Raw genomic sequence first — 16,536 nt, 5'->3', positions numbered from 1 at the left:
CAAATCATTGGCTTGACGAAAGCTGTAGGCCAAAGTATTACAGTCGGTTTCTGAGAGAATATGAGCCATTTTTCTTAAAATCATCGTCAGAGGTACAGGTTCTTCACTGTTGGCATAGCACCGAAGCGCTTCTTCGAGAGTGGCTTTACTTTCACTATCGCACGGTCTTCTCTTCCGTTGCTTTGATGGAGGCACGTCACTCACTTCTTCATGACCACAGAATTTTTGTGGAATCTCTTTTCCTGTCCTGGAAGCTCACTGAGCATATTTGATGATAAACGGCATCCTCTGATAAACTGCATGAAGGTCAGAAGTCTTCGAATTTATCCGACCAAGCACTGTCATGGCCCACTGATCGTTCCTGCTCTTACACATTTCACTAATCGAGTAGTCGAAGCTATGAGTTCGTGCTGCATAAGCTTCAGCGAATTCACGACTTGTGATCTTGCATAGTTTCACTGCTTGACCACAGAATAGGCAGTTCTTCGAAAAATCAAAGCGTGGAGCGGAAGATCTGGTTGGGAGGGGGGGGGTTGGCTGCAACCGGTTCTTTTCTGCTTACAGTGATTTCACCGGGTTTGAGGCTGCTTTGGCATATTGGGCAGATCATGTTCTCTTCATTGACGGTTCTAGAAGAAAAAGAGACTGATTATTTCATACAACTTGTTTGTTCAGTAAATCCAGGCACAATTCAATTGGAATTAAAAACCATTACCACCTAGAAGAACAAATTCAGCTTGAACAATACTCAGTAGATGGCATTGCACAAATGAAGTTGAAAAGCAGAAATTAATATCCGATCTTTTCCAAAATCAGAAGCAGAATCTTAAACACTATCTCACTAAATACTTCTAATCAACACTTGCGGATCCCACTTTGTTATTTTGTCTTTTCTTTGCGGAAGTAAATAAAACGGCACAAACCTTGTATATAGCCTTGAACACGCCAATCATCTAGAAAGTACTGTGGTAGATGGCTCAAATGATCAGATCACCTAAAGAATGACACTAAGGAATGGAAACCGCAAACCCAAGGGGGAGTCTGGAATGCTGGTTTGAAATTAGACTGTTCGAGACTCATATTCTAAGGCGCCATTTCTAGCTTGATAGGAAATGGTTAATCAACCAGCAAATGATTAAAATAACTAGTTCACGTAGGTCAACTTTCACAACCGATTTAGTTAAGATGAGGTACTTGGCCACGTAAAATCAAGTTTTTAACCTCATTTTCGAATTCACCGCCATTGACTCCAAAGGAAACGGCCAATGCAACAGCCTCTTAATTTCGAGGGTGGAAATGGGTATTAGGGTACGAAAAAAATCTGAAATTCAGATTTGGAGTCAGCATACTTGATTTGATAGAAAACGACTATTTAAACTCAAAAATATTTATAAACACAAAAGAAGGATTTTCCCTCTCATTTTTCCCCTTTAAGGGCAAATTTGGGATACTTGTGCAAGGGGGATTCGGGGTGATTTTTTGTGTGATTAAAATGATTTTTCTGAACATTTTGATGTAAAAAAAAATCTGTTGCAATTTCCCCGAGGTTAGACCATTTTTTCCGTATCTTTCCTCTACTAAAGGAAAATAAAAGGGAATGACAGTTTTCGATTGTATACTCAAATATTGTCGTTTTTAAAGCACATTTTTGAAGAAATTTACCGGATGCACAAATTTTTACGAATGTATCGTCAAAATTTAAAAAATAATTTCGAAGATTGTAGTGCTGACAAATTACCATTTTCATTTTTTTAAATATATCAAATAATCTGTTTCAGTGATCGCTAGAGATGGGTTCTGTTCGTTTACTTAAATGTTGTCTCCGGGTACATATAAATTATTATTTTAATACTGATAAGGGGAAATGCCGAACTATTCCGTCATCGCAGAATCAGGATTCAAGCATGGACTTGAATACTCTCGATACGGATTCCAGTTTTAATTTTTGTGTGCGGCCTAATACTTTTCTTTTTGCCACTGTACTTTTTAAAGTGGTTTCTATACTGGGGTCACATCAAAGCCCATAAATTATGGATGTTTTCTTCTTTTTTTAAATTTGAATCTTTGAAAAGTTTATCAAGACTTGGAAGAAAAATCTTTCTCGTATTTTTGAAAATATTTTTTATCGAAAACGCATAAGAATTCGGCTTAATAAATAGAGTATAAAATAGAAGCTCACCTGTGCTTCCAAACTTAAGTCTTCATATTTCGCATGAAAAATGCAGGATCAAAAATTCGTCGGCAGTCCTTTAATTTGTCGCAATCCAAGTTTCTACCACCAGTCATGATCCGGTAGGGCATTGGGGAAGAAGCTTCAGGGTTCTGCTCCGCCTCAAGGCTTGTAGTTTGACCCAAAACTCTTGACTTGTCTATTTTTTCTGCGTACCGTATTATTACGTTTTGGATATTGGCATCGACCAAGCTCCAAATACTTTTTACAAAGGCGCTGTCTATGTGTGGTAGCACTTTTAGGATGTATACCTTGCTTTGATTTAATTTCCCCCATGATTTTGGCCTTGTGTGCATAACTTTACTTAAAGCTCCTGACTATTTCTCGCTTCTAGGTTTCTTCATTGCATTGAAATAATTTGTGAAAATTTCACAATCTATTAACAAGCAGCTGAGGTTAATTATACCAGCTTGTCACTCTGGTCTCTAGGGATGTTATCGCCGATCTGAAACGATTCTTTCTGGCAACCGACTTGTAAAAATTTTAGGTAGCTGAAAATATTATATGGAACTGTTAGAAAACAGGAAAATATATTAAAAAATGGTTGCAATCATCTTACAAGTTATTGTCTTCTGCTCATGATAGTACCGATTTTGTTCTAACAGCAATATCCTTCATAGAGTACACTTGTGAAAAAGAGCGAGACATTTTCTAAGATTTCTAAGCTATTAGAGGATATAGAGCAAAATACTAGTAAACATTTTGTAGCATCTTCAAGAAGCTACGGCCTGATATTAAAGCGGTATCTTCCACCAATGAAAACTTGAGTACTTTTTAAATATAAATTTTCAATTTTAACATGGGATTTTTGAGTTCCATCAGTTCACTTAATCACGGCCTTAACTCAATGTCAAGTTCATTAGCAATTTATTATGTCCAACAGATCATACCCAATTTCGTTCAATAGGTCAATGTGCTTTTTTAGGAAACGGGTTTTGAGAATACAATATAAATCACACCTAGGTCCTTTCGCTTTGAACGCTTACTTCCGCCAGTAGAACTAGATATGTTTGTGTTTTCGCTATGGTTCAACCAAACTTTTCGTGTTGGTGAGTGATAATTACCGATACATTGTGTATAAGCTCATAGGCGCCGGCACGGGGGGGGGGCATGCCCCCTTGGTAATTTGGGAGTATAAAGTAATTATAAGGAAACCAAAGGAAAGAGAGTGAAATAGGGAAAAACCATGGAAAATGTGTGCACCCCATTCCCGTTATATTTTAGTGTTTGTAAGTAGGCTATCGTTTGATTTATTTTTTGTAATTACATCCTTTTAAGTTTTTTTTATACTTTTACTTTAATTGACATACTTTGGGAAAAAATATAAACCTTAGCGTAAAGAGAGAGGTGTTTAGGAGAGAGCAAATCCACTCATATACGTAATAATTTCTTTTTGTTTAAGTCTTAATCTGGATCCTTACTTTAAGTTGAAAAACTTATTTTCTTATAAATAATTTCTGATCGTTTAAAAAAAAACATCTGGTTCTAATTCCACAAAAAATTTCCCTCCCCACAGAATTATCCTCTGGACAATTCAATCCTGGCGAAAATTTACCCCGACCAAGTACCTTTAACATCACCACGCATAAAATTTAACCAGTAAAGACAAAACAAGACATATAAGGAAATTTTGCATAGGAATTCTGGCAGTGTAAAATTTTCCCTGAAAAGTTCACGCCCTTGAACTTCCCTTTCAATAGAAAATTCTTCCTATGCAAAACTCTTCCTTCAGAAAATTCATCCTCCCCTCCCCACCAAAAAAGATGTGTACTTCCCAATAATAAATACTAAACGTAAATAATGGGCTAATTTATAACCTAAAAATCTTTCCCCAGGGGCTCTAGGGGGTCATTTTATCTCCAAAGTTATATTTATTTGGCTTATAAACTATGCTGAACAAAATAGCTGTCTCAAAATTTTGATCAAGTTATTTTGGGAAAAGTGGCGCGGGAAGGGGCCTAGTTGCCCTTCAATTTTTTTCTTTACTAAAAAAGGGCACTTGAACTTTTCATTTCTGTCACAGTGAGCCCTCTCCTGACGCTCTAGGCCTACTTGGCCGATCTGATCACCCCTGGAAAAAAAATAAACACGCATCCGTGATCTTTCTTCTGGCAAAAATAACAGAATTCCACATTTTTGCAGATATTAGCTTAAAACCTCAACAGTATGGTTCTGTGATACGTTGAACTTAACGGTGTAATTTTCATTAAAATTCATCGACTTCTAGAGGGTCTTTTCCTTTTTTTTCGAAAATCAGACAAATTTTCTCAGGCTTGTAGCTCTTGATGGTTAAGACTAAACTTAATGAAAGTTATATATTTTGAATTAACATAATAAGCCAATTCTTTTGATATATCTATTAGCATCAAAATTCTATTTGCTAGAGTTTTGGTTACTATTGAGCCAGGTCACTGTTTGTTTACGGTTCGTTGTCACGGACTGTTTGATTAACCATCAAAATCCAAACAGAGATAATTTTTTCTGCTTTACAAAAAATATTGTATTTACAAGACTTTACAGTTTCATGAAATGTAATTAAAAAAAAATCAAAAGTGTTTTTCAACTAAAGTAATTAGCAAGTTTAAAACTTAAAAAAATTGAAATTATTTTGTATATAAGGGAAATTCCCCCCTTCTCAACATCCTGCTCACTAAACAGAAGTCTTTTGGTCCTTTGAAATATCTTTTTTTTTTCATCGAATTGCAAATTTTACTAAAAAATTTGCGCAAAAGCCAAACTTAACAGTAAAGAGTAAGGAGCTAAAGAGGAGACAGTCCCGTTCATATAAAGAATAATCTGTTCAAAAAATTTTCAAATCTGTTCCTTGCTTTCAGTTGTAAAGCCCCTTTTTTAATTTCTGATTGTTTTCCAAATCATACCCAGGCCTAACTAAAATATAATTTGAGGTACCAGTGTCTTAATTCCCTGGTTAATTAGTTTTAAAATTCTTAAATCAATAATTGTACGTTGATTATTATCGTCCTACGTTTAAATTTTAAATTTTGATTTCTGATAAATTTATAAAGAATTTCGGTTCGATGAAAGGAGTATTATTGTTAGTATGGAAGAAAATTCTGTGAGACTTTTCATCTTCTGCATTACTGAAGCTATCACAACCTTTGCAGTAGTTTTATCTTATCGAGTAGTTTTATCTTATCGATAAATACATTACATACATTTGTCTAAATGCATCTAAGTATTTCGCATAAATAGAAAAAGAAAATATTACCATTAAAATTACTGAATACTAAGTTCCTAGCAGCATTTGACCTCCCAAAGAAATTTTTGGGCGGGATTGATGATGGCCTGTTTTGCCTTTTCCATGAATGCTATGTCGGGAAGGATATTAAGTGGGAGGATCTCTCCATGGAGGAATTTTTGTTGTGGAAGGCAATTTTTCATGAAGGGGATGCCGGATTTCCTAGCATTATTTAAAAAAAAATTCCGAAAATTTGTTTTAAACTGAAAGTAAGGAGCAACACTAAAACTTGACAAGAACATAAATTATGACCTATATGAAGGGTTTCATCCCCTCGTCAACACCTCCCTCTTTACACTAAAGTTTTTTTTCAGTATTTTCAAATATGTTCTGATTAAACGGCCTTTGTGACTCAGGAGTCATTTTATGAATACTATGTGCTGGTATATATGGGAATTTTACATTTTAATACTTTCCCCTGACGCAGTCTATATGGTCACTTTAAAAAGTGCTTTAAATTTACGCTTGAGTGAGTTCCCTCCCAATTATCTTGGACCTTCAGTTTGATACAGTCACCCCTAGGAATAAAACAAAACAAATAGACATGCATCGACGATGTTTTTTCTGAAAAAAAAAGCAAATTCGCCATTTTTAAGATTGAAGCTTGAAACCTCTAAGGTAGGGTGTTCTGATATGATGTATCTAATAAAAGTATTTTCAACAAGATCACTTGTTTTTGGAGGTTGTTTCCTCTTTTTTCGAAAATCAGGCAAATATTCTCTGATTTTTGGTTTTGGGTGCATAACAATAAAATGAAAGAATTTTATAGATTTAGAATTGGCATAAAAAGCGTTTGCTGCCCGTGTGGCGATTGTCATGAGAATTCCATTTTTATTTTAAGTGAAAATTGACCCAAGTCACTTTTCATTTAAACCACTTCGTGGTTACGAAGTGTAGTAAGGAGCGTCTCAGCTCAATAGTAACCGAAACTCTAAAAAACAGAACTTTGATACCAATAGTTACATCAAAATAATCACATTTTAATGCTGATTTTAAATATATAAGTTTAATCAAGTTTAGTCTTACCCATAAAAAGTTACGAGCCCGAGAAAAGTTGCCTTATTTCAGATAATAGGGGGAAACACCCCCTAAGAATCATAGAAACATGACATCAGATTTAACTTATCAGAGAATCCTACTGTAAAAGTTTCAAGCTCCTATCTCCAAAAATGTGGGATTTTGTATTTTTTGCCAGAAGACAGATTACGGATGCGTGTATATTTGTTTTTTTTTTTTTTTTTTTTTTTTTTTTTTTTGTTTTTTTTTGTTCCCAGGGGTGATCGTATCAACTCAGTGGTCCTAGAATGTTACGAAAGGGCTCATTCTAACGGAAATTGAAAGTTCTAGTGCCCTTTCTAAGTGACCAAAAAAATTGGAGCGCACCTAGGACCCCCTCCCACGCACATTTTCCCCCAGAGCCACGTGATCAAAATTTTGAGAAAGCTATTCTGTTTAGCTTAGTCAAAGACCTAATAATTATTTCCTTGCGGATGACTTAATCCCACACAGTCCCCGGGGGAGGGGCCACAAGTTACAAAGTATGTTTATCACTAACAAAAACGTTCGTACAAAAAACAGAAAAATCTAATTGCATTCTTAAGTAACCAAAAATTGGAGACCAACTAGGCCTCCTCCCCCACCCCTACATTTACTAAAATCATTCGATCAGAACTATGAGAAACCCATTTGGAAAAAAACAACTAATTTCCAAATTTCGTTTTAATTTTTATTGTGGTGAGCCAAAATCAAAATATACATTAACTAAAATACCTTCTGAAATTAGATAAAAAACTAGTTTCTTTAACTGCAAGAAAAGAACGACATTAAAACTTAAAACAAACAGAAATTACTCCGTATATGAAGGGGTTCCCTCCGCAACGCCTCGCTCTTGACGCTAAAGTTTTTTTTATTGTTTTAAAAAGTAGAGTTGCGACAAAGAGTCAAACTTTAGCGTAAAGAGCGAGACGTTGCGGAGGGGACAACCCTTTTCATATACGGAGTAATTTCTGTTCGTTTTAAGTTTTAATGTCGCTTCTTACTTGCAGTTAAATAAACTTTTTTTTTTATTTCATTAGCGTTAAAGAGGTGTAAGTATATTTACTCTCAGTTGACTGATCGTATTTCAAACAGTTGGGTGTAAGAAAAGTGTCATTTCATCCCCCTTTCTAAAGTGACAACAAAGAAAGGTTTTGTTGGCTAGGGCAAGTTTTTCGGGTGAAGGATGAAAGGTTGCTCTTTTCAGCCAACCGTCCACGGCTAAATAAAAAGCAGGTCGTCCTCGGTAGTGTTGCGAGAAAGTCGTATGGAAAGATTTAGGGAGTGGAAGCTTACTCGGAGGGTGTAAAGCGGAGGGCTTTGATTAGATTATTATGTATGAGGACAGTGCGTAGTTCTGTTGGCCTCAGGTGGCATGGTGCTGCGGTGAGTTTTTTGGAGTAGAAGTAGACAGTCCAGCTTGTTGGCAAATATACTTGATAGTTCCTTTCAGTACCAGTTTGAAAATTCCCACGAAAATAAATTTGCATTAAATATAATATTTATTACATTGATTAAATATGGAATATGAAATCAAGGATCTGGTATAAAAAAGCAACTTCATTCTATCTTTATAAATAAAGTCAAGAATCAGTGATAAAAAAAAAATCTTAAAGTGAATAGTTGTTTGTTTGATGTTGATAAGGTGGGCTCATTTCTTTTTTTTTCAAATAAGTTGCCGGTCATCGGTCACCCTCGCTTGCGCACTGTTTTTGTTTTGTTTTTCGGATTGATATTTGCCGAGTGTCAGTTGTTTTGTGGGTGGGTTCCCGTCTAGTGGTGAGTCGTGGATTTATTTATATTTATTTTATGCATTTGTTTTTGTTTCTTTTTTTTGTCAAATAGGTGTGCTATATTGTTATACCGTGTCTTTGTCAATCGACCTTGTGTCTCCGGCTTGATCTTTTTATTATATTGTGTGTGTTGTACAGAAGTTTAAATAAAAATCTTGAATCTTGTTAATTAAAACAGTTTTATTTGATACCTTTTACTTTTAATTACAACAGATCCCTAATCAGTTACTATTACCCAATTTTACGGACAGGCCGAGTAAGACAATTCCAGTGCGCCGACTGAATCCATCTGTGAAGCACAATTCTTTCATATAGTAAATAATTCAGTCGCATCAGTGGAAAATCAGGTCCGAAAAATTAACGAGCATCAAAGTAAAGAAGCATCACGCCTGGATGCTTACTGCATCCAGTTACTGCATCCTAATCAGTTACTATTACCCAATTTTGCAGACAGGCCGAGTAAGACAACTCCAGTGTGCCAACTGAATCCATCTGTGAAGCACAATTCTCTAATGTAGTAAATAGTTCAGTCGCATCAGTGGCAAATCAGGTCCGAAAAAATAATAAGCATCAAAGTAAAGAAGCATCAAACCAGGAAGCTTACTACAGATGCAAAATTGGAGGATGCAGGAAAGACTGTAGCTGCTCAAAAATGAAAGGATGCAGGTAGTTTATGCTCCTGCCAAGGAACGAAGAGGGCATGCAGAGAGTCTGACTTTTCCTCATCTGAATTCTCGGAAGAAGAAAATGAGGAGTATTTTTAAAAATTTTATTTGATACCTTTTGCTTCTAATCACAACAGGTCCCTAATCAGTTACTATTATCCAATTTTGCGGACAAGCTGAGTAAGACAACTCCAGTGTGCCGACTGAATCCATCTGTGAAGCAAAATTCTTTCATTTAGTAAATAATTCAGTTGTATCAGTGGCAAATGAAGTCCGAAAAAATAATAAGCATCAAAGTAAAGAAGCATCAAGCCTGGAAGCCTACTGTAGATGCAAAAGTGAAATATACAGGAAAGACTGTAACTGCTCAAAAATTAAAAGATGCAGACACCTTATACTCCTGGAACGGAACAAGGAGGGCACGCAAAGAGTCTGACCTTGCCCCATCTGATTTCTTGGAAGAAGAAAAAGAGGAACATTTTTGAAAATTTTATTTGATACCTTTCACTTTTAATTACTACAGGTCCCTAATCAGTTACTATTACCCAATTTTACAGACGGGCCGAGTAAGACAACTCTAGTGCGCCGACAAAATCCATCTTTGAAGGACATCTCTTTTATGTAGTAGATAGTTCAGTCGTATCAGTGGCGAATCAGGTCCGAAAAAGTAATAAGCATCAAAGTAAAGAAGCATCAAGCCTGGAAGCCTACTGCGGATGCAAAAGTGAAATATACAGGAAAGACTGTAGCTACTCAAAAATGAAAGGATTCAGGCAGCTTATGCTTCTGCCACGGAACGAGGAGGACATGTAGAGAGTCTGACCTTGCCCCATCTGAATTCTTGGAAGAAGAAAATGAGGAATATTTTTAAAGGTTTTATTTGATACCTTTTACTTTTAATTATAACAATTCCCTAATCAGTTACGATTACCCAATTTTACAAACAGGCCGAGTAAGACAACTCCAGTACGCCGACTGAGTCCATCTGTGAAGCACAATTCTTTCATTTAGTAAATAGTTCAGTCGTATCAGTGGCAAATTAGGTCCAAAAAATAATTGCAGACCCCTTAGTACACCAGAAAACATATTCGTCCATTCTAAAAAACACTTTTTTTAGTCAAAATTTTTTTTAAACCTATTATCATTTTTAAGTAAAAATTAAAAATTTTATACAGTTAGGAAGCTTGAAGTATTCCTACCCTTTGAAGAAAAAAAAAACTATGTTCCTTTTCACGATACGGCTAGTGATCATTTCAGTGAAACTGCAAAAAAAATCGCAGACATTTAAAAAATAAAAATAGTTTAGATTTTTCTAGCTCAAATTGTACGGAATTGAATGAAACTTTTTTCTAAAATGGGAAAAAGTTTGTTACCTTAAAGATATTTCGAGTTTCTAGCCTTTCTATGAGATATTCGTTGAATTTTACAGCACTTATTTTGACATTGCAGTAAATAGAATTGAAAAAGTGTTTTTGTTCAATTTAGAAATCATATTCTTGCAGTTCTAGATATCTTCTTACGATTGATATAACATTACGCCAGATTTCTCAACCCAATAACTCGTAAAAACATCCTGAATTGTCAAACTTAGTTATAGGCTAAATTTGGCAGTTTTGGCCTATATCTCAGAAACCCCCCAACAGTGAACATGTTTTCAACATTGTCAACTTCCCTAAAATCTGTCCTCAGCATTTAAACCTTCCGGCATAGGTGGGTGCACTATACAGAATCTGGCGCTTTGACTATAATATTTTCTGATTGTTCTGCTTGTATAACAAAATTCTGATTGTTAGCTTGTTTAATGAAACTTCAGTTTTGAAACTCAAGCAAATGTTGTCAAAATAAAACCATGCTTTCCAAGTTTGAAAAAGTTCTAATAGGGAAAATTTGAGCCCCCCACCCTCCCGAAAAAAAAGAAGAAGATCATATTTTCAGACACGGATCAGTCTTAATCTCGGTAAGTTAATTTTACCTTGTGAACTAGCCTAGAGGGCGTTTTTTCTTATAAAAAAGAACACAGAGAAGACCGGAAACACTGAAGAAAACAGACTCTTTTCAGCTCTTTGGTAGTTGAAATGGCGCTGTCCGTTGGCACCTATACTTGGGGGTTCCATATAGTACGGGTTTAAAAATTTCTCAAAACAGACAGCTGGATTAAACGTGGTATTTATTACGTTGAAAATATGATTTTTTTTTCTACTTATTATATACAAGTTTTTGGAGCTTTTTCTTATCAAATGCAAAACAAGAATGCAATAAGGCATTAGTTTACTTAGTTTTCATTGTGCTTTGGGAAAACCAGTCTTAAGATAGGGAATTTCATTTGAACTTAACGGAGCTTGCAGGTGAATAATCTTCGTTTTGTCCCTCCCTTCCCATGTGAAAATTCATAATCTGTCTTCAAAAAGCCCATAATGCATTCATCCATTTCCTACTCTTTGTCACGAGGAGTCACCACAGACTAATGGCTGCCCTGGAATACAAAATATATTAATAATTATCAAAGGAAGAAAATGAAAAAGTATGCTCATTTAATTGCTCATGGCCCTTAAAATCCTTGTAAGCATTTCATTTCTAGGCTGATTCTGGATAAAATCTGATATAAGTATCTTGTGTTGCTGGAGTATAATCCCTTGTAGTTTTTACCTTCGAATATTACGCCCCCCTCTTAGGGTTATTCCCTCATGGTAAAAATACCCTCTCGCAAATTATCCCATGGAAAATTCCCCTCACCTGTAAAATTGAGCAGCTGAAGCACCAATAAGAAAATAAAAAGAGTAGAACAAACAAGGTGTTTTTGAATATTCTGCTGATTTTCCAAAATACATGTAGAATAAATAGTATAGAGTATTCTATAGTATTTATTTTTGCACTTTTATTTACTTAAATTTTTCTGCATTTCAAGGGGTTGTGTTATCATTACTGGGTAGCATAAAGACTAAAATAAAATATTTGAAAATATGTAATTAACAGCAACCATGGGAGGAGTGCCCCACAATGAAAGTGCACCAAATACTGGCTGGGACAAAAAATTACAAGTAATTACTTCCTTCTGACTTGCTCTGGCACTGATATTTGTTGTACACGGTACAAGTTCAGCACTTGCAATGTCGGACGTGTCCATTAGGTGTGTATCCAACTTTTTCTTTTACTGCTAATTTTTACTATAGGGGAAAATTCCCCAAGTGGCAACTGTTTTAGAGTAAAGATTTACGTGGAAGAAGTGCCCGCAGAAGGGGATAGCAAAATGTAAAACCGACGAGGAGTTATTTTGATTCAATGATATTTTTTTAAGCAAAAATTTGGGCTCTGTATTTTAGAGCTATCATCAGCAAAGCAAATGGTAATTATTAATGATCTAATACTAAATTCAATCACTTTCTTAATCAAGTCAAGAAAGCCTCAAACGAAACACTTGGGAACCCCTGAACTATTTGTTCATGCAGTAACATATAAATTGTGTTCAATTCTTAGTTAATTATAAACGTTAAATATTTAAATTTCAGTAATAGTTATATCTATTAAATATAAAGCTTGAGCAATTCTAAAGCACTCTCATTGATCAGTTTGCCTTACACGAGTGCTTGGGTGAAAAAAATCTATAGAAAAATGGATTTTAAAACAAGTGAGTTTTGTTCAACTTTTATTGCAAGTTTTTTTCGATTTTTTTTTCAACACGAACAGAGGCGATTTTTCAAGGTGACAAAAAATATTTCACAAGTGTTAAAAACCACATTGAAATATGTTGTTCCAAATATAACCACACAGTCTAAGCATATGCTTCTCCTCAAAATTCTTGTGAGTAAATAATGATTTTTTTTTTCTTACTATTGGCTTAAAATGTTCCCAATAGGGTACAAGTTTTTATACTACAGCCATTTAGCTCTTAATTAAAATCTATACTTAGCAAATTAAAATTGAACATAATTTATTCTTCATTTAATTATAGCTGCACCGTGAGTAAGAAGAATAAAACTTGATTCTAATTACGTTCACATCACGGTGCCATATATTCCCTTCGTCCCCTGTTTGCCATACAATACCCACCTGAAATATACTTCTCACAAGACATCAACAATATTTAGTGAACAAAAAGTTCTTATGCAACTACTGACAGATTTTTTATGGTATTTGGTATTAACCAAGTGACATAGCGATCGCAAATTCTGTCGGTCTGTCTGTCTGTCGGTCTGCCTGTCCCAGTTTTGCTACTTTCGGCCCTTCCAGGTAAGGTAGGACGATGAAATTTGGCAGGCGTATCAGGGATCAGACCATTTTAAATTAGAAATAGTCATTTTTGCGATTCGACCGTCTGGGGGGGGGGAGTGTTGGATCGGTTAATTCGGAAATACTAGAAAAAATGAAGTATTTTTAACTTACGAACAGGTTATGGGATCTTAATGAAATTTGATGTTTAGAAGGGTATCGTGTCTCAGAGCTGCTATTTTAAATCCCAACTAGATCCGGTAACATTGGGGGGAGTTAGGAGGAACCTAAAATCTTGGAAAACGCTTAGAATGGAGGGATCGGGATGAAACTTGGTGGAAAAAATAAGCAGAAGTGCTAGGTACGTGATTTACCTAACCGAAACGGATCTGCTCTGTTTGGGGGAGGGGGGTTAATTCTCAAAAATAAAAAAATGAGGTATTTTTCACTTACGAAGGAGAAATCGGATCCTAATGAAATTTGAAGTTTGAAAGAATATCGTAATCCAGAGCTCTTATTTTAACTCCTGACTGGATCCGCTGACGTCGGGGGGAATTGAGGGGGGAACCTAAAATCTCGGAAAATGCTTAGAGTCGAGGGATCAGGATGAAAATTGGTGGGGAAAATAAGCACAAGTCCTAGATACGTGACTGACATAACCGGAACGGATCCGCTCTCTTTGGAGGAGTTTTTAATTCTGAAAAATTAGAAGAAATGAGGTGTCTTTAACTTACGAAGGAGTGATCAGATCTTAATGAAATTAGATTTTTGGAAGGATATCGTGTCTCAGAGCTCTTTAAAATCCCGAACTGGATCCGGTGACATTGTGGGGAGTACGAGGGGGGGGGAGAACCCAACACCTTGGAAAAAGCTTAGAGTGGAGGAAACGGGATAAAACTTGGTGGTAAAAATAATCATAAGTCCTAGATACGTGATTGAAATAACCGGAATGGTTCCACTCTCTTTGGGAGAGTTGGGAGAGGAGGGTTAATTCTGAAAAATTAAAAAATGAGGTATTTTTAACTTACGAAGGAGTGATCGGATCTTAATGAAATTTCGGATCTTAATTCGGAAAATTAGAAAAAATGAGCTATTTGTAACTTACGAACAGGTAATCAGATCTTAATGAAATTTAAAATATAGAAGAATCTTGACCTTCAGAACTCTCACTTTAAATACCAACCAGATCTGGTGATAATGGGGGGAGTTAGAGGGGGGAAACCGGAAATCTTGGAAAACATGAAAATTGAGGTACCTTTATCTTACGAATGGGTGATCGGATCTTAATGAAACTTGATATATAGAAATATTTTATTTCCCAGATACCTTGTTTTGAATTTAAATCGGATCCAGAGACTGAGGGGGCTGGGGGGGAGCAGAACACTTGGAAACTGGATATCTTGGAAAACGCTTAGAGTGGAAAGATCCGGATGTAACTTGATGGGAGGAATAAGCACAAGTTCTTGATACGTGATTGCCATAATTGGAACGTATCTGCTCTCTTTGGTGGAGTTGGGGAGGGGATTTCCAGTACTTTGGCTAGTTTGGTGCTTCTGGACGTGCTAGGACGATGAAAGTTGGTTGATGTGTCAGGGACCTGCATAAATTGACTTGATAACAGTCGTTTTCCCAATTTGACCATCTGGGAAGCTGGAGGGAGAGGAAAAATTGAAAAAATTAGATATTTTAAACTTACGAATGGGTGATCGGATCTTAATGAAATTAGGTATTTAGAAGTACTTCGTGTCTTAGAGCTCTTATTTTCAAATCTGACCGTATCCGGTGATATTGGGAGAAACGGGAAGTCCTGGAACACGCTTGGAGTGGAGAGACCGAGATGAAACTTGGTGGAAAGAATAAACACAAATCCTGTGATGATATAACCTGACTCAATCTGCTCTCTTTTGGGGAGTTGGGAAGGGGGGGGGGTGTTAATTCGGATAAATTAGAAAAAGTGAGGTATTTTCATCTTAAGAACAGGTGACTGGATCTTAATGAAATTTGATGTTTTGAAGGAACTCATGTCTCAGAGCTCTTATTGTAATCCCGACCAGATCTTGTGATATTTGGGGAGTTGGAGGGGTAAACCGCAAATCTTGGAAAACACCTAGAGTGGAGAGATCGTGATGAAACTTTGTGGGTAGAATAAGCAACTGTCGTAGATACATAATTGACGTAACCGGACTGTATCTATCCTCTTTGGGGGAGTTAGGGGGTCCAGTGCTTTGGCGAGTTCGTTGCTTCTGGACGTGCTAGTACGATGAAAATTGGTAGGCGTGTCAGGGACCTGCACAAATTGATTTGATAAAGTCGTTTTCCCGTATTCGAACATCTGGGGGGCTGAAGGGAGAGGAAAAAATAGAAAAAATGAGGTATTTTGAACTTACGAGCGGGTGATCGGATCCTTATGAATTTTGATATTAAGAAGGACCTCGTGTCTCAGAGCACTTATTTTAATTACCGACCGGCATTAAGCCTCTGATTTTCTTTTTAAATCAATCTATTGATTCTTAGAATTTTGTTAGAGCTCATGCCATATGAGCTCTTGGCTCTTCCTACCTCGTCACAAGTGCCTTGTGAGCTCTTAGCTCTTGTTTTAAAACCAAACTCATATGATTACTTACTATTGAAACTTTAAGCTTTGAGTTCGAATTAAAAGCACGCTTGTCCGATTAACTCAATAATGAGACAGGTAAGAAAGAGACATTCTTAGAATCAAAATTTCATCGTGAATCAAAAAATAAATTTTTTTGTGTTAGAAAGGAGCTTTAAAACCCCTCCCAATATGCAAGTATACACTCTGAGTTGCATATATGCCCCAAATTTTTCTGTTGATCACTCGTTTTTGTTCCAATTGATCTAACAGTTTGTCGAAATAAGGGAAAATTCATTGCATCCACATAATTAAGGGTGCATACTTCAAAATTAGGAGAAGAAGGAAGACGAAAGATAATTCTCGACGTAACCGAAAGTATATTTCTACTCCATATGAAAGTCCCTTATTTCAAATATATGTCTATTTTTTAGCTGCCGCATTAGTAAATTTATCCAAAAACTTACCAAAACCGAAACTTTGCAAAGTTTAATCTTTTGGTAAAAACATATCATTTGGTATATATTAGATTTCCTTTTTAGGCTGATGAACTCCATAAAATACTTACCCTGTCAACAAATCCCGTAGAAAATACCCCGCATACAAATTTGAGCAGCCAAAACGGATTTCTTTGATCTTCCGAATAAAATTTTGAAAATTTCGGTGAACAAGGTATTTCAGATGAAAAAAAAATTATGAAAACTGGTTGAAAATTCTTGAAGAATGAACGATTTTGCTTTTTTAGACAAGTCTAG

The 16,536-nt window shown here is 35.9% G+C and overlaps 1 protein-coding gene across 3 annotated transcripts in view; it reads left to right on the top strand.

Annotated features, from left to right (window-relative positions):
* Positions 1-3,212: 3,212 nt before the first annotated feature.
* The window catches only part of LOC136029929 (putative inorganic phosphate cotransporter), a gene marked incomplete at its 3' end in the record, with an annotated part of 30,422 nt that continues 17,098 nt past the window's right edge, over positions 3,213-16,536 (top strand). The window contains 1 exon segment of one of the 3 annotated variants that reach the window (XM_065708461.1): positions 3,213-3,279. In XM_065708461.1, the coding sequence (XP_065564533.1) occupies positions 3,237-3,279 (43 nt within the window). 3 annotated transcript variants of the gene reach the window in all.

This window comes from Artemia franciscana, chromosome 8 (assembly GCF_032884065.1).
Source record: "Artemia franciscana chromosome 8, ASM3288406v1, whole genome shotgun sequence".
NCBI classification, from domain to species: Eukaryota; Metazoa; Arthropoda; class Branchiopoda; order Anostraca; family Artemiidae; genus Artemia; species Artemia franciscana.
This window is presented reverse-complemented; position numbering and strand designations above follow the sequence as displayed.